We start from the raw sequence: 23,954 nt of genomic DNA, 5'->3' as shown, positions 1-23,954 counted from the left end.
TTTGTTAGATTGCCTCTATCGGGTGACACCAAGATGTATTCTTAGATTATATCTACTGGATTTTTGCTACAAAGCAATTTTTTTCTAGAAAGCGTTCACAAAAAAAAGACACATGTTGTCTTTTAGTTGTGTGAGCTCATCTCATTTTTAAAAATACTTTCTGTTTACAATTTCTAAAAGATTCAACATATATTTGAATATTATTGAAAATTGATTAAACTTTTTTTCTTTCTTGAAAAAGGCAGATCATAAAAAATTGATCAGCAAAGGTTTTAAGCAGTTCTTGGATTTACTTAGTGTCAAGTAACAGGAAATGTCACTTTTGAAATAATTATATATTTTAGACAAATTCGGTAAAGCAGATCAATCTGAAAACTGCACAACATTATGCTTCAGCTTAATTAAACAGAGTATTTAGGAAATAAACTTTAATCTCAATTTATGTTTTCCAAAAAGAACAGTAAACAACAGTTTTAACATTTATTGGTGTTCACTTTATTAATAACAATATGTACATTAGATTATTAAATGAAATTCTGAAAGACAAACTTCAATGAAAAACTTCAAGGTTTTGACAAACTGATCCTCAAGATGCTGGAAAACTGTAGAGAAACAAACAAAAGCATCAAAAACTGAGCTCCAAACAGGAGCTCCACTGTCTTCATGATGATCATGCCAACTCGGAGTTTCGTAGCGTTACACTTCCGTTTATCTGATGTTCTAAAAGCTAATGGAAGAAACTGTCAAGTTAAAAGCAAAACAAAGATGAGGCGAATAAACCTACAATTTCCAAATTCTCTTATTTTGAAACTAAATGATAACAAACATGCTTTGATAAATAAAAAGAAGTCATCTCGCTAAAAAAAAAAAAGATTCAAAGCAGGCACTTCATGGGACACTCAGACAAACTAAACTCTTCAGACATCAGCTTTTTTTCCCATGATGCTATGTGAACAGAGGTATATGGAAGTCCTTATGGTCAAACAGAAGTGGCCTTGTGACTGGAGTGGGATCCTTGTCAGCTTTGTGCAGCAGCTTGAAGAGTCCTGTTCCAATGTTCATTGGGATTCCCATGATGATGCACTCAGACACTCCTGAAGATCAACAACATACAGGTCATAAAGTGGTAGGTTTGCAAGGTTTTAACCAGAAGAAGCAGAACTTTACCGCAGACAGAGTCCTTCTGTCCAAAGTAGGCAGCATCAAACAGATGGTCGGCGGTTTTCTCAAAGGAGGCCAGCATGAGGACGCTCTCCTTCATCTTAGCCAATCCAAATCTGGTAATTCCTAAAATTTCCCCCTTTATGGACAAGGAAATACAGTGTTTACATATATCCAAACACAACACAAGGAAATTCAAGCATGTAATGGGGATAATAATAAGGATCTCATTAAGGATTGTACCTTATAAGACATCAAATCTGCGAGAAGCATGACGTGCCGCCGGTCGATGCTCATTCCATGGTTTACCATGGTATACTGAATCTCATTGATGATAGTGGATCGCGCAGCCTCAATGCCTAAAGTCTTCTCCACCTGGTTTATTTCACAGAGAAATTGTGATCAACTCCAACAGCTTAAGTTTTCCAAGTTCTGTTTCTAGGCTGAAGACCCACTCGGATCATCTTTTGAGCTGGTTTCAAAGCGTTCCCTGTGCTCTTTTCATTATGATTATGCAGTTTTTAGCCAAAATAATGAAAAACTTGTGTCGTTTTACAGGATATAATTTCTGCAGAGCATCAGTCGTTCATTAGAAATTTGCTTCTGGGTTGTTCTGTTGGCATGAAGCGACCCCATCCCCCATCAACTCCAATTTGCTGAGAGCTCTGTGTTTACAGGCTCTCCTGCTAGTTTACATGGAGCTCATGGCCTGCCCAGCGTATTTTCTACATCACAATAAAGCTCTTTTCCAATTTTCACAATTAAATAAAAAAAAAAATTAAAAAAATGCAGAAATGCCATTTTGAGTCTAATTTTCTACACATGTCATCAGAAAAATGCCACTAAAACACGTTAAAAACTACATTTTCATCAAACTGGGTCTTTAAACTAAAAGTGAGCTTCTGATGTTTTTTTGAGGCTTTATGAGAGTGAAAAAATGTCTTTAAATAATAATAGAGCTTATTGTTTTGGCCTTTATAAAGACATTACCCTGTGACACCGTGAAGCATGTCACTTCGATTTAAAAATGTTAGGTCAAGCACCGGACATTCAGCTTTTAAAATGCAGATCAGAAACCTTTGTTTTAACATATAACCAAAGCAAAGACTCATTACCTCGTATGTGTTGTTTGAAGTAGTCCTGCTTCCATTCACTCCATGAGTGGCCATGACAGCTCTCATGTTGTCCCCTTCTACCAGGAGTTTGTATTTGTTCTTTCCACTCTGTTCGTCGATGTGAATGACCGCTCGGGCGACCTCGGGTATTCCTTGAACCACAACCTTCGCCGCAGGAGGAAGAAACAACCAAACTTACACACAAGGACACTAATGAGCAGTTCAATTAAAGTTGAGCTATGATCCCGCTCTAGTCAGGTCATTTATCAGAGATCGCTCAACACTCCTCCTCTCTCTGGAAGAAAAGCAGCCCATAGTTCATCCATGTTTACTGATCCCATGAGGATTTCTAATATTGTCTTGATTAAAAATATTCTGAAAAAGCTGTTTTGATCCATTCGTTCCAATTTTACTGAAGAAAATCTCAGTCAGGCTTCAGACAACATCACAGCACTAATGAGATGGCACTTTATAGTGCTGAACTCAGGAAAAATATGGAGGAAAAAAGCTGGAAGTCTTAAGTATAGCCCACAGTTGGGTCAGATCTTATTTTGAAGGAGATCGTACATCTGATAGAACCTCAACGTCATGTGGAGCTCCTCAGGGTTTGATTCTTCAACCTCTGATTTTAACCCTCTGGGTCAGATTATGGTTTGGACTACAGCAACAGACATTAGTTTACTTAAAAAAAAAACTGTTAGAAAGCTGCAGCTCATTTATTCTGAACACTGCTGTCAATTTTAACCAGAATCAGGAGAGTTCAAATCACTTCTTAGAATTGTGGAAAGGTCTTGGACCAAGAGAAAAAAACAAAAAAAAACAGCTTTCCCTATAATCTTGCAGCCTCAAAACATTACATTTGTCTGTGAACAACCTTCTGGCAGCAGTAGGTGCCTCTTCTGAGGAAAGCAAAGCTCTTCAAATTCCACTGAACACCAGCCACTTATCTCTACAGGTCAGATAGGCGAGATGTTAAAATAAGTCCAGCTTCTGAGAACAGATGGACAAAACCCAGGATATATCGATTGCTCTCCTTTATTTACATTTTCCAAAGGTCAGCTGGCCTTTGCACAGACTCATTACTCTGAGAATCGCGAGTTCTTACAAGAAAAGCTAATAAAGTCAGTGGCTGAACAGACGAGTGAAGTTCCCCCTCACCTTAGGAAGATCTTCTTTTAACGACTGCAGCACATAGTACATGGAGCTTTTGTTGTTTTCCCGTGGCGAGACGCAAACCACCGCCTCGCCGTGCACAGCAATGTCTCCGGGCTTGACGCGCAGCTTGGACATGCAGATGGAATAACGCACCGTTTCGGCATTCACCTGGAAGACATGAGCTCTGATCAATAACCCAGCGGTGAAGATGATAAGCATTAGGTGTGTGCTGCACTGTGCTGAAACACAAATGACTAAAGATGAATAATGGAAGAACAAAATCGATAATATGTGTTGTCTTAGGCTTTGGCAAATAAAGTGATTTTTACTCCCATTATAAACAAAATCTGTGACACCTCCATCTATTTAGTAGATCGTTATATCTATAAGTTAGTGGTATTTTCTTTTTTTTTTTGTGAACAAGCCGTTGGGGTTAAAAAGGGGTTATACCTCCAATCTTAGCAGTCGTATCCTCTCTAGAGACAATTTCACCAGGATGAAGCAGTCATCTGGAAGGAAAACTTCTTCAATGTATTCGGAAATCTGTAAAGGGCAAATTCTAAAATTAGTTTTCCACTTGTTCACAACCTTCCGTCTTTTTCTTAAATGAAAATCACATTTTTTATTTTTTTTTAAAGGGACAAAGAACGTTTGGACTACTTCTCCGAGAAGAGTTTTCTCAATCCTCCCTTTCACCAGCCTTGCAAAGTCAGCGTCGTCTTCAACATCCAATTGAGCAGTGATTATAGGGGTGCTACGTGGGGGGAGCAGAGGAAAAAGATTGAAAACAAACTTGTCACTCTGACCCCATCGGTCAAGCAAAGCTCATTCAGATAAATGCTCCCGTTTGTCTTCTGGACCCCAAACTCTATAAAAAGGTCATTGAGGAAAACGTTATAGGTCGTATCAGAAATATCCAGGAGAAAATGTTTTAGAGAAAATATATTTCAGATGTAAGAATTTAAATCTAGCTCCTCCTGGATGAATTCATTTATAAAGTTTATGCAAAACTGTTTGGTCAGATCTGTTTGCAGATGAAGGAAACAAACATTACAAACCTGATGTTCTTGGAAGCGTTGATGATCTCTTTGATGCGAGGCACCCCCAGAGTGATGTTCATCGACGCCACGCCGGCAAAGTGAAAGGTTTTCAGGGTCATCTGAGTGCCGGGCTCCCCGATGCTCTGAGCACACAGAGCCCCCACTGCTGAGCCCGGCTCCATCTGGGCTCTACGAGACCAGATGACACGTAAACCAAGTCATCTTCGGGTTCAACAGAATGTCACATTGAAGCAGAAAAACAAAAAAAAAAATCAGCCAGGGATTAAAGATTGTAGAAAAAAAGTATAAATCCATTAAGAAGGATTTGATTTACTGTCATAAAAAAAATAATATTTTCATAAAAACAACCTTTACAGCATCATTAAAGATAATATTGAAACAATAAATACTGGAATTTGCATCAAAGAAAACAACAGATGTAAATAAGATACAGAAAAGTATTCATTCAAACACGAATTGTGTAAGTTCTGTTACTGATTATAGACTTTGGTCCCAGCTCTCTGCAGGACATTCACTAGGTCCCCACACATGTGGTTCTGGGATCGCTTGCTGTTCTTGTGATCATTTTGTCCCTCACAGAGCTGATCTTCAATTCTCCAGGGTGAGATCCTGCATGGAGCCCCAGGTGGAGGGAGATTATCAGTGGTCTTGGAAGTATTTTTTCCCCCTAATAATTGCTCCCACAGTTTATTTCTTCACACAACGCTGTCTTCCCAGCCTGGTGCAGGTCTGGTGTCCTTTGACAGCTCGTTCGACGTGGCCATGCTGGGTGTGGACAGCAGGATTTTATACAGATAACCAGTTCAAATAGAAGCCATTAATACTGGTAATAAGTGGAGAATTGAAGATCAGCTCTGTGAGGGACAAAATTCTTGTTGTAGATGGCCAAATACTTACTTTATTTCAATGAAAATCAAACAATGTGATCTGCTGGATTATTTCCCCCCATTCTGTCTCTCACAGTTGAAGCGTATCTACACCTCCATCATCTTTTTAGTGCACAAATTTGCGGCTGACTAAAACTTTTTGCCCATCTGTATTTAGAGTCCACATAAGATGTTTGTCTTACACTAAAACTAAGTAGTTCTAGGAAAAAAACTCCATATTGATACAGTAAAAACATCACTGAAAGCATAGTTTAAGTTTCTGAAAAGTTTTACAGGCTTCCTCTGATGCGACAGCTCCACAGGGAGAAGATAAATGCACGAGTTTGTGTGTTAAACATTCACAGCACCTCATGTACTTGTCTCTGCAGGTTTCAAGAAACTTCTCCAGCTGTGTCGGTGTGATCCGGTCCAGCTGATACAGAACCTTAGGCTGCGATTCAAAGCACAAAAAAGAACAGCATAATTTCAGCCGCGATTTCTCCATAATCATCAAAGGCTCTAAAAATAAAATATAGCTTTACCTCGCTTGTTCCATTATCGTTGATGCCGTACTTGTCTCTGGTCTTCTTGATTCTTTCTGACATGCTCCTAATGAATTTTTTGATCTCCTACAATTAAAGGAAGAGAATAAATCTGAGTTCAGAACAAAAATAAGTGACTGCACACTGTTTGAGCTCAATACACGACCATGCAATGCAAAAAAAGGAGGGGGGGGGGGCAAATCAGCTATTTTTTTTTGGCTTCAAAGTGCATTGGTATTAGCCGCAGTCTTTAATAAAACAGATGTTATGGGGTTCATCACAACCAGTTGCTTTCTGATCAACTGTTTGTCTATTTAAACGGTTGCTGGCACGCCATTCGGGGTTCTGTGGGCATGCTCACTCGGTCACCGTACCTCCAGGTACTTCTCTGAGCCAGTTTCTGTTAACTCCTTCCCAGCAGAGGAGAAAATCACATGTTTGATTTAGAAAAAGAAGAAGAAAAAAAAGCACCCAATACCTGCAAGACAATATCTACTATACATTTACAACAAGCTACCTTCTGAAGGACAGATACTAACCAGCAGCTGTTTATGAGTTCATAAAAAAACGTTTTATTCATTCCCCCACAATCACGGTTTTAAAAAATCCCTGTTTTTTTCAAAGCATGAATCAAAAAGAGGAGGAGCGGGCTTCCTTTGTGTCAGATCAGAGGCAAATTTCTAATAAACTGCTGCTCCGCAGAAACAATCTTCTATAAAATGACACAGTTTTTTTTTATTTTGGCTAGAAGTGGCATAATGATAATTCAAAGACCACTAGAACCACTTTAAAAATAGATCAATAGATGATCGGAGTCAGACTTTTTCAGTTTTCTAGCATTAAAAAAAAAAAAAACTGAATTCTCAATAATTTTCAATCAAATGGGCAAAACTGTTTTTAGGGAATACATTACATTTACATTCCTTCTTTCCAAAACTGGAGTTAAAATACCGGTAGAAGAATTCTAGAAAGGAATGGTCTCAGTTTAAAATAAAAATGTAATGATGTGCAGGGAGGTAATTCAAATTTAAAGATAAAAAAAATTACATTTCTGTTAAACAAAGCTGCAAAAACACACAAAAAATTTACATTTCTGTTAAACAAAGCTACAAAAACACACAAAAAATTTACATTTTAAATGTATATATATACACATATATATATTTACAAAAGCATAAAATAAACACATTTGTTCAACTTAAATAAAAAAAATAGCTACATCTGTATTAATAAAACGCTGAAGCAAGACAGAGAAATAAGAATGCAAAATCAAAGCTTTACAACAGAAGACAGACTCCTGCAGGGATTTTAAAACAATTACAACAATTTAAAAAATTGAAGAAACCAACAAAGGTTTGATCTCCTCACAGAGTTTCTACTGTTGCTTTCACCAATAAAGTCATTTATCCTGTTTTTCAAAGTGAATTTTTTCCTAAAACAGTTAAAAGTAGCAGAATTATTTCCAAGGCGCTTATAAAAAGTTCTGGAATAAAACAAACAATGGCGTGAACCCTGACGATTGTGGTCACATAAAGTAAATCAGAAAACTGGAAATCTTCCTCAAACTGAATCCAAATGTAGATTAAAGACTGTCAGATGTGAACATCCCAGCAGGACGAGTGATGGAAGTTACCTCCAAGAAGCTGTCTCTGCAGCACATGAAGTCGGCTCTTTTCATGATGGCGTCTGAGGTGAGGACCAGCTTGTTTTGACTGAGCGCGGGCTCATCCGGGCACGTGTAGACCGCCTGGAAGAGCCAGACACAAACAATTTAATGCAGAGCTAAAGGAAAGCTAACCATGAAAAAAAATCAACATCCTTTTGAAATTTACGAAAGGAAGGTCAGAACTGGTAAGTATTAGTGTCCATTCATTTTCTATTAAATAATCCTCCTGCTGTATTGAGCTGCCTTGTCTTTTTTTTGATGATTCATTCCCTTTCTGCAATGCAATCACATCCAATGGAAACACTTGTCAATCACAGCCTGTTTACTTTTGAGTACTGTAATAAAGAGGCTGTTATTAAGCCTCTGGATGTATAATTAGCTCTTAGCTCACAACCTCACAAGATACTTGTACATTTTTCTCAGACAATTGAAATGTCTTTTTCACAACTTTGGGAAAATCATCCAACAGAAAAAAAAGAAAGAAAAGGGTTTGCTTTTTTATGTTAAAAAAAGCCCAATGAAGGCAAAAATTAAGATTACCGGTAGATAGAAAAACCTTTTTGGGCCTCAATGCATCTCGTAATGCATTTAAAATAAACACAACAAATCAGCAGCTAGAGTTTGGTTAAATGTTGTAATACAGAGATGAGCGTTTCTTGAGATAATGTTGCCCAGGATGTGACCAAGTGGCCAAACAGACCGTCAAATGCAATCATTTCCTCTCCACTAGTTCTGAGGAAAGAATGGAGGATTTACTTTTATTGTGACTTGAATCCTAAAACTTTTGTGGAAAAAAAGGGTGAATATTAACCAGTTCACAGTCTCAACAGGGAAGGGCTTGCAGTCTAGCCGTGTTACTAGTTACTGCATCATGTTTCAGTTGGCCATCTGATTTGACTTCCATTACAGATGGAGATTTAATAGAAGAGAAGCACAGGTATTCATCTCACTGCTTCAATTTAAGTTTTCATATTCCACTCTGTGAAGATAACAAAGGGGTCAAACATGACGGAAAAACTAAGAAAAGGGCAAAAGTGAAACAAAAACAGGGAGAGAGAAGATTAAAAGCTGCATTTTTCACAATATAAAGTTCCAAAAAATGTCTATTTTTTTCTAAATATTGTGGCTGGAAGGTTACTTTTAATATCAAAATATAGTTCTTCCTTTTAACTTTGCTGAGTAATTAAAGTTGTAATTTAAACAACCTAAGTCGGAACTAGGGCTGCACGATGTGATGAAAACTTGCGATATTAATGATCAATATTGCGATGACGACAGACCTTGCCATACATGAACAAATAGCGAAACAACCAAAAACCTCATTTCCATTTCACTGCAACAGTTTAATTCAAATAAGAGTCACCATAACTTAAATTATACTCCACATGACCTTCGTCTACATAGGAGGCGAACATCTAACATCAAAAGGCTCCATCCGATTGGTCAAATCCATAAATGGATTTATTTGATTCATTAACTACTTCAAGCTGCCATCAGATTGTTTTAGCCCATTAAAAGTGATCATTTTTGCCGTCTTTTGCACTATGCGTATTGCACAGCCGGATATCGCGATAACGATAAATTTGCGATTGTTTTGTGTATTGTGCATGCCTAGTCGGAACTGATAAAACGGAAAAAAAAATGTTTAAAAAATGGCAGCTTCAGGTCCAACTCACCCGAATGTTGTCCAGTACTCTCTTGAACTCCAGCGGCTCGTCTTTTCCCTCCATGGCAGCCGGGTCGAGACCATCGCCGCCGTATATGAACTGGATGATGTCACCCATTGAGCTGCGCACCGTCAGGTCATACTGCGAGCACAAATCTTCTAGGGACTTCACCAGACGCCTCTGTCCAAAGATACAAAGGGATACAACAGGAAAACACAATAAATGCCTCCATTTCAGACAGGAATCCCAATTTGGGATTTTATTCACAAGAAGCCCCAAAATGTTTCTTTGTGTTGCTGGTAAAGACGCTCCAACAGATAATTAAAAAAAACGCTCATTATCTCACATATTTACTGAAAGGAGCAACATCCAGCACTACATGGGATTTGTTTTTCACTTTTACTGTGCCACAAATACCGGTACATTTTTGTTTTGCTGAAGCTTCTTCGTTCTGTTTTGACTCATGCAGCTGTTTGTCTGCAGTGCGATGGACTGATGCCATGACTGCAGTGCTGGCTGTAATACTGTGGCAGCTGGAAGGTCTGTCCAGCAATAAAGCAGATACAAGACAAGAGACATTATTGCCTCACATTGTTTAAATTTTACAGTTAAAAATCTTGACATTACCCAGCCCTCTTGTCCTGCTGTTTTAAATATACCCCCAAGAGCTTTTAAATGCTCTTTTCATCCAGCAGTGATGTGCAAAATGACCTTCAAGATGCTGCAGAGACATATGGAGTATGTTCTTTCTAGCAGTTTGACATCTGCATAGCAACAGGGGTAGATTGTGGGGAGAGGGGCATTACCTGCATGTATCCGGTCTCTGCCGTTTTCACAGCAGTATCCACCAGACCCTCTCGGCCCGCCATGGTGTGGAAGAAGAACTCAGTGGGAGTCAGACCGGAATAGAAACTATCAGCCACAAAGCCTTTGGCAGCAGGCAGCTGGTGAGAAATTATAATTGAGATAACTATGCATTCAATTCAGTTTGAAAAGTGTTTTAGGCCATTTCTGCTCTGCAGTTTAGCCTAATTTCCCTTTTATTGGAGTTGAAGAAACTGCATTATAAATAGAGGCAAGATGGAGGCAGAAAAGCATCACTCACTAATGAAAATAATGGGGTACCAACGCTCTGAGAAACATTTCCTTTAACCATCATAAAAGGCTAATTCAGTGCCAGCAATCAATAAAAAAAAAAAACGATACATTCCCACTTTGTACCGTAGTTAGAAGAGATTAAAATGGATTTTGTTCTTACTTTGGAGTGTTTCTCAAAGTGAGGCAGAGAACGGTTCTCAAAGCCGTCGGGGACTCGAGAGCCACTTATGGCCTGCTGGCCCACACAGGCAATCATCTGAGAAATGTTAATAAAGGAACCTGAAAGTAAACAGACAAAGATAGAGAACACATGCAAATGATGCAAACATGGAAAAGCAATTATTGATAAGAGAGTGCAGGTTAAACTATAAAGTAGTATAGTATAGCTATATGAACATTCGTGTAAATGGAGCATCACTCACTCTTTTAAATTTGGACTGACTTTCCTTTTATTGATGCCTTAAAGCATCAACAGTGGAACTTCATAAGTTTCTCTTTGGAAAATCCTTTATGCAGGTAATTTACATAGTTTAGACAAATTGGTTCTACTTCAGATCAAGGTTCACCCCAGCTTTAACTTAAGGTTAAGCAATTATAAAACAAATTAGAGCGGGTTGAAGTTCCAGCCTTTCAGATTCATGCTATCCTTCTAAAAAATGGAAAATCCGCCATTTTTAGTTCAGGATGGAAAAAAGTACTTTTCTTTTTTTTCCCAGCAATGCTGTTGTTGATTCAGACTTACCTTTGGATCCACAAAGAGCCATAATAAGTGGACTGTTGCTCTTGTCAAGCTCCCTGAGGCAGGCACTGCCTGCTCGGTCTCTGATGACGGAAAGCTCCCTCAAGATGAGAGCCTGTCAAAAGACAAATGCAGACCAAGACACAAACATCAAGTTCTGCTCTGCAGGGGTAAAGCACCCTAAGAAGAAAAACTGCAGTAGAAAACCATTGTAATTCAGTCTGATTTCTTTCCAATAACTCTAAAAAGATGCACAGTTAAAAAAAGGTACATAAATGAATAAAAAAGGTGAAGACACAATGCTTTCTCATCAAAGGTTTTGCAAAGTAATAATGAGCAATTATGAGTGAGTTGTCAAAGTCAAATAAAGAGTTGGCAAAACATTTATAAATTGCGCAAGCCGAGGGCCAGTCTGGTTAAATGTTTATCAAACCGGCAAACAAAAATAAATTCTGAAAATCTCGAGTTTTCACTTTTTATCCAAAACTTTTGATAGTGCTTTCTAATGACAACCTTTCCCAACAGATGACAACAACATAAAAAAAGAAAGGAAAAAAGTGATAAATTCATTATTATTATTGTTAGTATTAGGCTATGTTTGCCATTTTAATACACTAGTTGAAACTGGAATTGACAAGACAGTTTGTCACTAAAAACAACATTACACATTAAAAAGCATTTATTTTGCTTAAGCTCTTTCTAAAGTTTTTCAGGATTTGCTTTTAACAAAAAGCATTTTATACAGGACAACAACAGCAAAAGTTTAATCTCTTGTAGGAAAAATCTAAATAACCTGTAGCAGCAAAAAAGATTTTTCTGCTCTGATAGATGCCCTCTTGCCTGAGAAACTTGATGTCTCATTTTGGATTCAAACTCATTAAAATTTGGCTTTTAGCTGAGGGGAATCCTCAAGACTGAATGAAGATGTTCATTATTCAGAACAACTCCTGTGTGATCGTTTGTTTATGTACATTTAAGAGGCGAGGACTCCTGCTTGCGGTCTCTCAAACGGCTTTTAATGGCCAAACACATTAGCAGGGCATTGTGGGATTTGTAGTGAATTAGCAGCTCACATGGGGCAGCTCAAAGGCCTGATTGGCAGAGAGTGGAAAAAGCTGCAACACCAACCTCCAGCGTCTCCTCTGCTGAGCAGCCTGGCTGCTGCTGTAATTTGCCCGTCTGCAAAGCTTCGATGTATTCATCACACTTCTTGTAGCCGTCATCGAGCAGGTCCTGTTTGGCCTTCAGCAGACCGTGGCCTGGAGTCACATCGCCGATTCCAATGGAGAATCCTCTGTTTGCTGAGAGTTAGGAGTTTAACAAAATAAAATAAAGAAAGATTACCTAGTGTATTATACATTTCTATTTTATTTCTAGTAATAATAATAAAGATGATTTTTGTTTTGATTGAATGTTACAAAAATGAATCCTAGAATCCAATGTTCTTTACCAGTTTTCTCATTTTAACACACAAAATAACATTCAAAACTCTGTTAACATGCAATCTTGTCTTTTTTTTACCAACCAGTTCGTTTTATAACAAGGAAATGACTGAATCTGCAGTTACTATTGTGTCAAAACGTTTATTTAAACCACATGGCTGGAAAACTGTCCCAAAAGTTCTCAAACAAAGAGATTGATGAAATGTTTTAAACCTAATTTTTTTAAAGAAACTTTGCATTCCAAAGTACCTACAGAGATACACTGGAGCAAGCCTCGCCAGGCGCGACATGGCGTTTGCGGCCTCCAGCTGTCCCCAGTCCCTCAGCAAGATGTAGAAAATGTTGTTCTTGGAGCCTGAACCCAAGGTGCCTTTGTCCATGCTGCCACACATCAGCTCACTGTTGTGAATCACCACAACTGAGAAAACAAGGACACTGTTAGAATGCAAAGCCCAGGAAGAATCAATAAACTATACCGAGTCATCCTTCACCTCTGGAACCCCAATAAACACAAAAAGAATCAATGTGGAATTAGGATCTGGAAAAATCTTCTTTTCTTTTCTATGTATTGGAGAAGACGTATACAGAAACTAAGATAAATGAAGAATCTGTGAAAACTTTTATTTTAGGATAATAAACCCATTTTTTGTCATTTCTGCAAATATGCCTCCTTTTATATTGTAAAGGTAAAAAAATTACAGCAAAAATCGACAAGATGACAGTTCCCACCAAGTCTTTGTACTAACCTGAATGCTAGCTGCATGAAATTGTACTTTTCTAAATATCTTCTGTCAAAAACTGGTCCATTAGTAGAGATTCTCAGTTTGAACCTACTATAGGTCGTGTCCCAACCTGACAGAACAGTTTTTGTGTTGAACTGTCCCCCCATTGGAAAGGTCTTTTCTTAGGATGAACCTGGTGGGATGTCTGCCTCAAAAAAGATTGGCAGTTGGTTCTAATGCTTAAAGACGAATATCCAAAGGTTATTTATTAAAAGAGAGGAAAAACACAATTGTAGGGAGGACAAAAAATTCTCACACATAAAGCACGTAGAAAGAAAATAAGATTTTGTGTTTCAATTTGTGGAGTAAAATTGTGGAACAGAACCAGTAAATGCTTGAATCAATGTCCAAAGATAAAAGAATTTCAGTATAAATACAGAAATATGATCATTTGGTGGGTGTACTGGGTTTAGTTAAGAAAGTAAGGACTTAAGGTAAAGGGGGTGAGAGTTTATAAGATTTTTCTTCTTCTTCTCACCCCCTTTTGGACTTTTGTTGTTTATATAACTCTGTCTTGTCTTGTTGTATATAATTTTCTTCTTTTATTTTGTTATTCTACACTTGTTTTCACTTGAACATGCTTCCTCACTGCAGAGTAATGACTCCTTTCCATCTGTTTGTGTGCTCGTGAGATTCATTTTTCTTCTTAAACCTAAGAAAAGACATGCCTGAATGCCTCACACGTTCAAAAACGAATTGTTTAGATGAGAATCAACTGTAGTTTAGGCAAAATGAAGTATTCGTTGCTTTTTTGTTGTACTTTTAAAGTATATTAATAAGAACTGTTTCTGTCATCATTTATTAGAATTCCTGAAGTCACTTTACAGATACATTTTCTATTCAATCTCTCTATTTCTTCAAACCATCTGCATGATGGTCTCCTAGCTATGATCTCTTTCAGCTTTTGAATGTACCCACATGTAAACATCTTCACAGTTGCCATGGTTACCAATCAAAAGCAAAGCTGGAAAAAAATCCTAAATTACAGCCAAACCACTTTTAGCCGACCATCAATAAGAACCAGCACAGAAATGTGTCCTAAATTAGGAGTTTTAACGGCAACGGGAGAAAACATAAAAGGTAAGAACACTAGAGGTATTGCAGAAGCTGCAGCTCAAGCATCCATTAAATATATTATACTAAAAATATAATGACTTCTTTCAGTTTTTACAAAAACAAATTGTCCAGTTTCCCTTTTATTCTTTACTTTTTATGTTAAAAGCTTGCAAAAAAACACCCATTAAGCATGATGGAACATTTTCAGCATTTCTTGTGTCCAAAATGGTATAAAACTGTCAACACAGACACTTTTTAAGTTGCAAAGATAACTTTTAATAGATAAATCATCAATTCATTTGTGTGAGAAGCTTTATTTTTAACAAAGCAAAAAAGATGTCAATTAGTTAAACTAAAGGCACCCTTTTGTTGAAAACTACAGAGATTTTATGACTAAAGCAGATGTGAATTAAATAACATTTAATTCAATGGATGAAATTGTGTTGTAGAGAACAGTTTGAACCACCAGAATCCTCTTTTCAAAGTTGCTTTCAAAGATGACCCCTTAATTAAGATTGGACGATCAAATGAGATTATGCATTTAAAGGATTTAGGCTAACCTGCATCCCAAACAGACTAATGAGAATATCGTGGAAGTGTATTTACTTCTAGAAATCCTCTTTTTGTGATATTTCTGTGTTGAAATCCCAATTTATGTCAAACTAAACAGATAAATACATGAAATAAATTAAAGAGTAAGTCTATATTCTATAAAGGATCATTTTTGAATGGAAATCTGGAACTGAATACACTTTTCCATGGTATTGTAATTTTTTGGAAAGGCGATCCCTTCACAGCAGAGACTTACATGAGTCGTTGTAACACAGATCCTCTCCCTTCCCACAGTACTGTTTGCCTTTTGTCCGCAGGTTGGCCTTCACTGGACAATCCTTACTTGGCCTCAGGATCATACTGAAGATCTGTTTGCCCGTCCACAGAGCCATCGGCTGTTGGATTCATAGCACAACATAAGCTTCACCTTGATTTGAATTTTTCCTACATGAATAATAGGGCTAAGTTTAAATAATGACTACCTTTAGAATCGCTGGGTGAGGTAAAGAGATTCTGACTTTTTCATCTTTGCCCACAAGGATTGATGCCACAATCTGGCAGGCTTTTGATCGATCAAAGAAGGTGTCCTTCAACGTCAACAGGTAAGCACCTTAAGGAATGAAACATGCAGTTTAGAAAAGGACCTCCCTTCATGCAAAGGTTGCTAAAGGGCTCCATCATCAGGTGGAACATTTGAACTTAGAAAAAACGTGAAAATAAATATTATTTAAAAGATTGTTCTCATTTTAGATAATTAAAAACATGGAAGAAAATATGGCCTCACTAACCTGTCAAAAAGTCCTGAATAGCAGCAATGAGAGGTTCGCCGTTTCTGGGAGTGACAAGATTAGCTTTGGTCTAAAAGACATAAGAACTACTTTAAGTGAAACTGTAACAACAGCTTTTAATTTGGTTTTTGATCCGACATTTGTGGAGCAAAAAGCTTGGAACTGGTGATGATACAAACCCCCATCAGGATCAGGGCCTCTGCTTTGGCTTCTTCCGTTTGAGGAAGATGGAGATTCATTTCATCTCCGTCAAAATCAGCATTGTAGGGAGTACAAACGCACTCGTTGAAGCGAAACGTTCTGTGTGGTTTGACTCTGGCCTGTGACATGGAAAAGAAACCCACTTTAAATAGTTGGGGAAATGAGACTAAAAGATTAGCAATAATAGAATTTAGAGAGTTGCTTTTTTAGATTCTATGTATAATTAAAAGTAAGATAAATATAGTATTTATGTAGTCAAGAAGCAAACTTACTATGTGGGCCATGATGCTAAGTTTGTGCAAAGATGGCTGCCGATTGAAGAGGACGACGTCTCCATCTATCATGTGTCTCTCCACAATGTCACCAAACCTCAACTCCTGAGCTATTTTTTCCCGGTTTCCATATTTCAAGAACCTAGAGAACCGATTTGTCTTCAAACTGTAACACTGACAATAGTTTGGCTATAAATGAGGAGCAGCAAACCTCACCGTTTAATCTGATTGCGGCGGTTCTGGATAAAGTTGGCTCCGGGGTGAACATCGGGGCCGTTCCGCACCAGCTTTCTCATCAGTTCCAGGTTGGCTTTGTTTACCTGAAGACAGCGTTGACATGAAACACCGTCTGCAGCAGAAGAAAGTCTGCCGGATTCTCTGTGCAAGTCTGCTTTACCATCTCTGGATACGTCAGGATTTTAGCCACGTGGACGGGAACGGCCACTTCATCGATCCTCAGGTTGGGGTCCGGAGAAATAACCGTTCTTCCTGAGAAGTCCACTCTTTTCCCTGAGAGGTTTCCTCTGAATCGGCCTGAGTCGTCACAATTTTAAAAAATGGTCAGTTTCAAACTCTTTCAGTATATTAACAAGACATGCAAAGTTTTTTTTTCATACAGTTAACTTTTAGTTCTAGATTTTGATACTTCAACAAAAAAATGAATATTAATCAAGGATTGAACTTTTTTTTATAAAATGTTTCACACAGTGATAATATGTCCATATAAATCACCATAAACCAACTTTACAAAAGTGTTTAGTCAGTAACTAAATAAAATAGAGGCTTGTTTATGTCTATTGCTTATTTAAACCAATAAAAACTGAAAAAAAGAGAAGAAAAAAAACAAAAAAAAGGGGAAATTCTATTCTAATTTCCCCAAAAATATGTCATTAAAAATAAATAATTCTTAAATATTCAAAGCTAAATCAACTAAAACAAACAAAAAAAAAGTCTAAAAATATATTGTTTGACTTGATCACTGATCCAATTCACCTTGCTTTCCCTTGAGTCTTTGCACAAAACCTCTTGTCCATTTTTTCGGTGCCATATTGAGCGGGATGCCGGAAAGTTCACTGTTTATGTAAAGTGCACATTGCAGCTGGAGGAAGTCCCAGTCCTCCATGATCATCTGGGTTTTTGCTCCACTCATGCGATGCTAAATGACAAAAGGTGTTAAAGTAAATAGAAAAACGGTTTTACGATCATTTAAATATTGCCATTTCAGTTTAAGGTCATTGAAAAAAAACGTTATAAAATATAACATTAGCGAGTTTGAAAAACACCAACCTTTTTGATGACATCGTTGAGGAAGATGATCTCCGTCAGCTTCATGGTGAGGTCATCTTCATTGGTGCCCGACTTCAGGTCGCTGACCACAGACGGTCGGATGCAGAGAGGAGGAACGAGGAGGCGGGTGATGATGAGGTCTGCGGGTTTGCCTGCTTCCGGGTTCATCAGCAGCAGAGGGATGTCTTCATCCGGAATCCTCCTGAACAGGTTCAGGACCACCAGGGGATTCAGGTTTTCCTGGAAGAAGATTTTATATATATTATTAAAAGAGGCAAAACGCTGAGCTGTGAATCAGAAAAATCCGCTTACCTGTGCTCGGTTCAACAGCGGTTCGATCAGTTTGTTGTGTTCGATGGCTGTATCGAAGGACTGCATGAACTCTGACACAAATGGATCCACCACTTTCTTGGTCGTTTTATATTTTTCGTGAATGATCTTTAACAGGCCACACTTTTTTACAGTTCCTTTAAAAAAAAAATGTAAAAAGACATTTTCTTTTTTTTTTTGTTTTCAGGAAAAACCTGAACTTGAAGTGAATATCTGTTTACCATTAAAAGCAGAACAATTCAGACAAACTGTCCTTTTGCGGCATTTTTCGGAAATCTTCTTTTTCAAGCCTCGCTTCTGGAGATAAGCCAGGTTGGGCCGTTTCAAGAGATCCAGAAACTGGAGTTTTTCCTCTTTGGTCAGCATTATGCTGGAGCAGGTTTTGCAAATCATCTAAAAAGAAACATCAAAGCAATAAGGAAATCACATCCAAAATACCTAGAATAGTAAGGACCATAAAGGGTATAGCTATGATAGGAAATTATCACAACTGTGTAAGAAAAGCTACTAAAAAGGCGTGCAAAAATTAAAGTCTCCTTAACAATATTTGTTTGTGAAAGCATACTTGCCTGTAGTATTCCTATAACAGCTTTGAAGTAGCCAACATGAAAACAAGGCAGTTCTAGGTCCAAATACCCATAATGCCCCAAACAATCTGCCAGATTCTTCCCACAAGTCAAACATGGTCGGTCTTTCTCACTTGTTCCCTGCAGGAAACAGGAAGTAAAAGGTATGTTAACACGGAAATCATGTTTCTTCTGAACGTTTTTGTTTTTCCTAAAACTTTATTGTAAATACCAGGAACAGTAAAAAAGTATTACTATATTTTATTGTATTAACATACAGTTTGATGTTAGGAACAAATTTCAAGACATTTTAAACGTTGATGTTTTTTATAAAACTTATGACTCAATATAAAGTCTGATCTCCGCTAAAAATAAAGACAAATTTGGGATTTTGATTAAAAAAAATTACATTTATAAGTGTAAAATGTTGCATTATGTTGACAAAAGCCAGAACATGTATGCTTCCAGTGTAAAGAATAGGAAAGTGTCAATTTGTAACAAAAGAAATCACAGAAAACTTGGCCAAAAGATTGAGAAAAGAGGCAAAGCCTAAACAAATGATGAACTTTTTCTGGTGAAAATTGACAAAAGGTGCACATTTTGTTAATATTGGGTTTATATATTCTTAAATACGTTTCGAAATTTATGTACATTTTAGTGTATTTCAACCTATTGGAAATAAAATAGCAATTAGGTAAAAGCCAGATTGCTTCTCAAGATCTACATATTGTTTTCAGTAATGAATAAAATGTGGCAAAGTTGCAATCTTTTTCTGGAAAAGTGCTCTTTAAACCAGGCTTTTACTACAGTGAAGGAGAAAGTGTAAAAGTGGAAAGAGGGTCTAAGGGCTGGGTGTTTTGCTCAGCTTAGTCTGTTTAGTTTAGTTTAACTAATTAACCTTAACCTTAATAGCTATTGTATTTTACACCTGCTTTTATGTTTTGCACAATTAGTGAAGCCTGTTGAGGCAAATGTGTTGGAATATTGGGTTATATAAATACTTGAATTGAAATTGTTCTTCTGAACCTGAACTGTATATTTCTGAAATGAATGGCTGTGATGTTTTTCCTTTTGTCCTACCATGCGGTGATCCAGTACTCCATGGGGCAGTGGGGTGTGTTTGGTGTCCTGGCTGTACAGATTCTTGCTGACCACCTGGATGTGGGCCTGCTGCCGCATCTGCTCAGCAGATTTCATCCCAAAGCAGATGTGGCTTCTGCAAAGGAGAAGGAATACGCATATGCTTCAACCCAACTCTTTATTAAAATTAAATAAATATAGTATGTGGACTATCACCACAAAGCAAATGGATCACAGAATACACACGGATGTCACCATCATGGGTTCTTAAGGGTAACAAACCTCAACAACATTGCTGTAGGTTATTTGTTAATTTTATAAAAGCCTTCTTCTGCCTATTGATTTTTATCCACAAGCAAATTAAATGATTAACACAAGCTGAATTTGGTGAAATCATGTGACAACTCTACTTTAAACTTCAACGACTTCTATTGACAATATCTAAAAGAAATAAAACATTAAAATACTGCAGATCAATGACATACTAGTAGTCTGGTAACAAGGCGGCACATAAAAACCTTTTTAATAAATAACTACCTCATTGTAATTTAGCAATAATTGCAGCTAAAAGAAGAAAACATGGAAGCTAACAAACTCGCAAAAATACTCACATTTTTTTAGCCACGTCTGTCTCTCGGAATTGCTCCTTCACCATTTTTGCAGCGTTTACACAATCAAACAAGTGTATACAACTATTATTAATTATTGTGATTTCTTCGGAACAGCTAACTGTCACTTTACTCTTCCATGTTGTGGAAATGCCATCAGATCCAACATGCAACCATCATGCAAAGCGTCGGCAGCGTGTTGGTTCCGGTTGGTTCCTGCCGCTGCTTTCAAGGATCAAATATAAAATCAGGAATTTAGGATGCAACTCTCTGTCCAACTGAATTTCTTGTACCATATTGGGGTATGTTTCGTATAAATTTAACTTTATAATATAATCTATAAAATACGCAAATAGAAAAACACCAAGTAGCAATACGTACAAACGAAAAAAACCTCCAAGTATATTATAAAATCAACAAAAAAATTTGTTGATGATCTTTCGTATTATAGCACGCTGCAATAAAGTTTTAGCCTCGTTAAATTTGAATACAAGTTAAATATTTTTCAGCTTTGCCCTATATATATGTCTATCACCCCGTGACCCAGAAAGGGGATCAGAAAATGTATGGATGATATACGTCATATATATTTCTGTTGTTTTGCCGTGAATTGTTTTATTCAAATAAAAAAAAGCTGATTTTTCATATAGTCCTTGAAAGCACCGTAGCTACCAGCTCAGCCAAAGAGAGCAAAATTGAAGCTCAGACTCTGGCCAACTAAAGTGAGTGCTGACACCTAGCGGCTAAAATATCACATTGCAGCTGAGGTATGAACGGTTTATATGGGATGATGTCCCTATTTTCTCATCTTAACAGAAGAATTTTTCAAATATCAGGAGTGAATCTTGCCTTTGCAATTGAGGTGAACACCCAGGTACTTGAAACTTTCAACCATGTGGATGTCAGTTCCCTGGGTGTTCACCAGTATGAGGGCCACCGTTCTTCGTCTTCGGAGGTCTGTCACCATCTCTTTGGTCTTGCTAATATTTAAGCACAGGTGACTGCTCTCACACCAGCTCATAAAGGTTCTGATGGTTGACCGGTACTCCACATCATCTCCTTCAGACACACGCAGACCACAATGGCTAAGTCATCTGAGTACTTCTAAAGTTGACAGCTGGTGGTTTTATGTGAAAATCTGACATGCTGAGAGTGAAGAAAAAACGGTGAGAGCACAGTTCTGTGGCGGGTCCAGTGCTGCAGAATACCACCTCAGACACACAGTTGTGCAGACGCATGTACTGTGGACGGTTAGTGGACCATCCACTCCTGCTCCCTCCAGATTCCCCCGCAGCAGTCCTGGCCGGATGGTGTTGAAGATGCTGGAGAAGTCAAAAAACACATCTCTTGTCCTGCTGGTATCCATGTGAGTCAGTGTCCAGTGCAGCAGATAGATGTCAGCGTCACCCACCCGGATGTTTGCCTTGTAGGTGAACTTCAGCAGGTCAGTCGCCCTTCATCACAGAGTGGAGGTGCATGAGGATGGGCCTGTCCATGGTCCTCATCAGGTGGGAGGTCAAGGCGACGGGTCTGTTATGGTTCTGTTGCTTTGTTTGTGTGATCTTGGGGTTCTGAACCACACAGGAGGTCTTCCACAGGACTGCGACTTACTCTTGGCTGAGGCCCAAGTTAAAGAAGTGCCTCAGGACATGACAGAGCTGGTCTGCATAAATAAAATCAGTATAATTAATTGCATATGTGTATATACATAATAATGTAAAAATACGTTTTCTTTTTAAAGTTTCTCCATTTGATATGTATCATTTTCATCTAAAGAGAATAATTACATGCGTTAGTTGTTGCTTACTTGTTGTTTTGCATATTAACCACTAGATGGCGGCAAATGCATTTCCTAAGCTGAGAAAGCCGGGGTGGGAGAGACCAAACAAACCTGCAGTTCTGAACTACCTGCATTGTTTCATTCATAGGCATTAAAGCGCTGATGGGGACTGATGATGACTTCCTGAGGTGATCCTTCTTCATGCTTGCACTGATTAATTCTCCCATCAGGTAATAACCGCTGAGTGTGAAAGTTGCCCAAATAAGCCGACTTTTCATTAAAAATTCTGCAACCACTATAATTGAGCTTTAATTGAACCTCTAATATGATATGTAGCATGTAAAATGAATCTGAAGAGACTACTGTTCCACCAAAGTCCTCTGCTTTTGTGTAGACACCATGACTTAATGATAAAGGCCACTGATGTTTCCATCTGTACAAACAAATGTAAAGGGCCTGTGGAGAGATCCTCAATGCCTCTCCAGGGACCTCTGTGCGCAGTGCCTTTGAGCATGAGGTGCTGCTTAGAGATCCCCTTTCAAAGTGCCTCCTGAGCATATCTGTGTACTAAATTGTTTGTAAAATTGTTTTTCAAGTACAGTATTAAAATATTATGAGCAGAAATACTGTGTTCCCAAGGGAGGAATTGATTATGTCTACTAAAAAATGTATCTCAGTGTAGTACTGAATATATTATGCTGTACTTCCTCAACTATATAGTCATAGAAAAAAAAATATGGCCGGCAAGGCAAGATTTTTCTCTTTTGCTACCAATTGTTTTTATTCAGTAAGACATAATAATAAAGGCAAATATTAGATCATTAGTGTGGAATCTCACAGGTTTTTAATGCGTACAACGGACTGGCTCTTAATACTTCATCTGCAGCCCTCTGTAAGATCAATCATTCTGTCCCCACAGGATAAATCTAGTGCACATCACTTTGTGTAACCAACGCAAGATTGGAAACAAACTATTCAGTTGGTAAGTGGAAACAGATTCCTCAGCATTTTGCATTGAAATAGTTTTCTTGACCCTATATAACCGTTTGCATTGTATCTGATACGCGCATTTCTGAGACCCCTATCCCATTAGCATGATCCAAAATTTCCTCAAAAACCAATTAAATTTAACTTGGTCTGTGTTTTCTGCCCTGTTGTTCATCATTATTCCACTAGAGGCAGTAGAAGGGCATTTCCACCTCATCTCAAAATCTTTAAAAAAAAAACAAAACTTTTTGACGGAAGATTTTTCTAATTTTCAGAATTTTATGTTTAGAATAACCCAACTATTGTTATGCATTTTTTAGTGGCTATTTGCTGTATTTAAACAATGCAACATTTGTTGATAATTAATAAAATATAATACAGTCACACCATGTTAAAATATGTATTCAGACTGGAAAAATCAGATGGTCTAGACCCAGGACCCTTAATTTGGTCTGGATTGAGTCCTGAACGTTTCGTTCCAGTCTAAAGCTTGTACACAAGATCTCTTCATTCATTGGTCAGGAATTATGAGGGCGGGGCAAAGCAACTAGAGGCAGAAATTATGGAAGTTTATTCAAACTTTATATTTAGCTCACAAGTTTTGAAAGTCTGTATCAACGTCAGGCTCAACTCTTTACTCGCTTCTTTTTGTCCAGTGGAGTCATGCTGCTGGGCGGTTACTGGCAAGAAGACGGCCAAGAAGGTATGCTGCTAAATGTTTATGACATATGGGTATGGGTTGCCAGGAAAACAGTGAGAAGCAATGTTTACCATGTTAAAAATTGTTTTGATGAGTCAGAATTCATCTGATCACATTTCACTGAGCTGCAGTGTCTCATGGTTGTGGTCTTACGGCATTGTTTTAAGAGAATTCTGTTAAGGAAGCTGCAAGGTAGCTTTTAGGATGGCGTCACAGCAGCACCTGTCAGGCACAGAAAAGCGTGTAAGCTATGGAAGCATATCTGTCTCATAATTCAACACCGCTCATTCTATGACTTGATTAAAATGATAAATAAAATGGCATTTGATATTTCATTTTCATAAAGTTCTCTAGTAAATGTGTACCAAAATTCAATTAGAAATATCTAATAAGACAATTAAAATCAGAAATGCCTTTTCATTTTCACAGTGAAACTCCCTCAATTGACTCAAG

The 23,954-nt window shown here is 37.8% G+C and overlaps 1 protein-coding gene across 4 annotated transcripts; it reads right to left on the bottom strand.

Annotated features, from left to right (window-relative positions):
- Positions 1-466: 466 nt before the first annotated feature.
- On the bottom strand, positions 467-20,244 carry polr3a (RNA polymerase III subunit A). Of its 4 annotated transcripts, XM_020712012.2 has the most exons (32): positions 20,038-20,243; positions 19,427-19,562; positions 18,350-18,487; positions 18,002-18,173; positions 17,763-17,917; positions 17,451-17,690; positions 17,157-17,319; positions 16,561-16,697; positions 16,380-16,483; positions 16,164-16,305; positions 15,870-16,010; positions 15,691-15,760; positions 15,385-15,512; positions 15,159-15,297; positions 12,766-12,930; positions 12,199-12,371; positions 11,074-11,185; positions 10,492-10,610; positions 10,040-10,177; positions 9,243-9,413; positions 7,534-7,647; positions 6,275-6,310; positions 5,901-5,987; positions 5,727-5,809; positions 4,490-4,660; positions 4,092-4,185; positions 3,882-3,974; positions 3,435-3,599; positions 2,277-2,441; positions 1,405-1,536; positions 1,168-1,300; positions 467-1,094 (listed from the first exon to the last, which is right to left on the bottom strand). In XM_020712012.2, exons 1-32 carry the CDS (start codon positions 20,079-20,081, stop codon positions 946-948), a joined length of 4,209 nt encoding a protein of 1,402 aa, XP_020567671.1. In that variant the 5' UTR covers positions 20,082-20,243; the 3' UTR covers positions 467-945. The 4 variants fall into 4 exon arrangements, with proteins under 4 accessions (XP_020567671.1, XP_023805326.1, XP_004080458.1 ...); XM_023949558.1 differs by having other exon boundaries at positions 3,882-4,185; positions 20,038-20,244; XM_004080410.4 differs by lacking the exon at positions 6,275-6,310.
- Between the last annotated feature and the right edge of the window lie 3,710 nt (positions 20,245-23,954).

Source organism: Oryzias latipes, chromosome 19 (genome assembly GCF_002234675.1).
Source record: "Oryzias latipes chromosome 19, ASM223467v1".
Classification (NCBI taxonomy): Eukaryota; Metazoa; Chordata; class Actinopteri; order Beloniformes; family Adrianichthyidae; genus Oryzias; species Oryzias latipes.
This window is presented reverse-complemented; position numbering and strand designations above follow the sequence as displayed.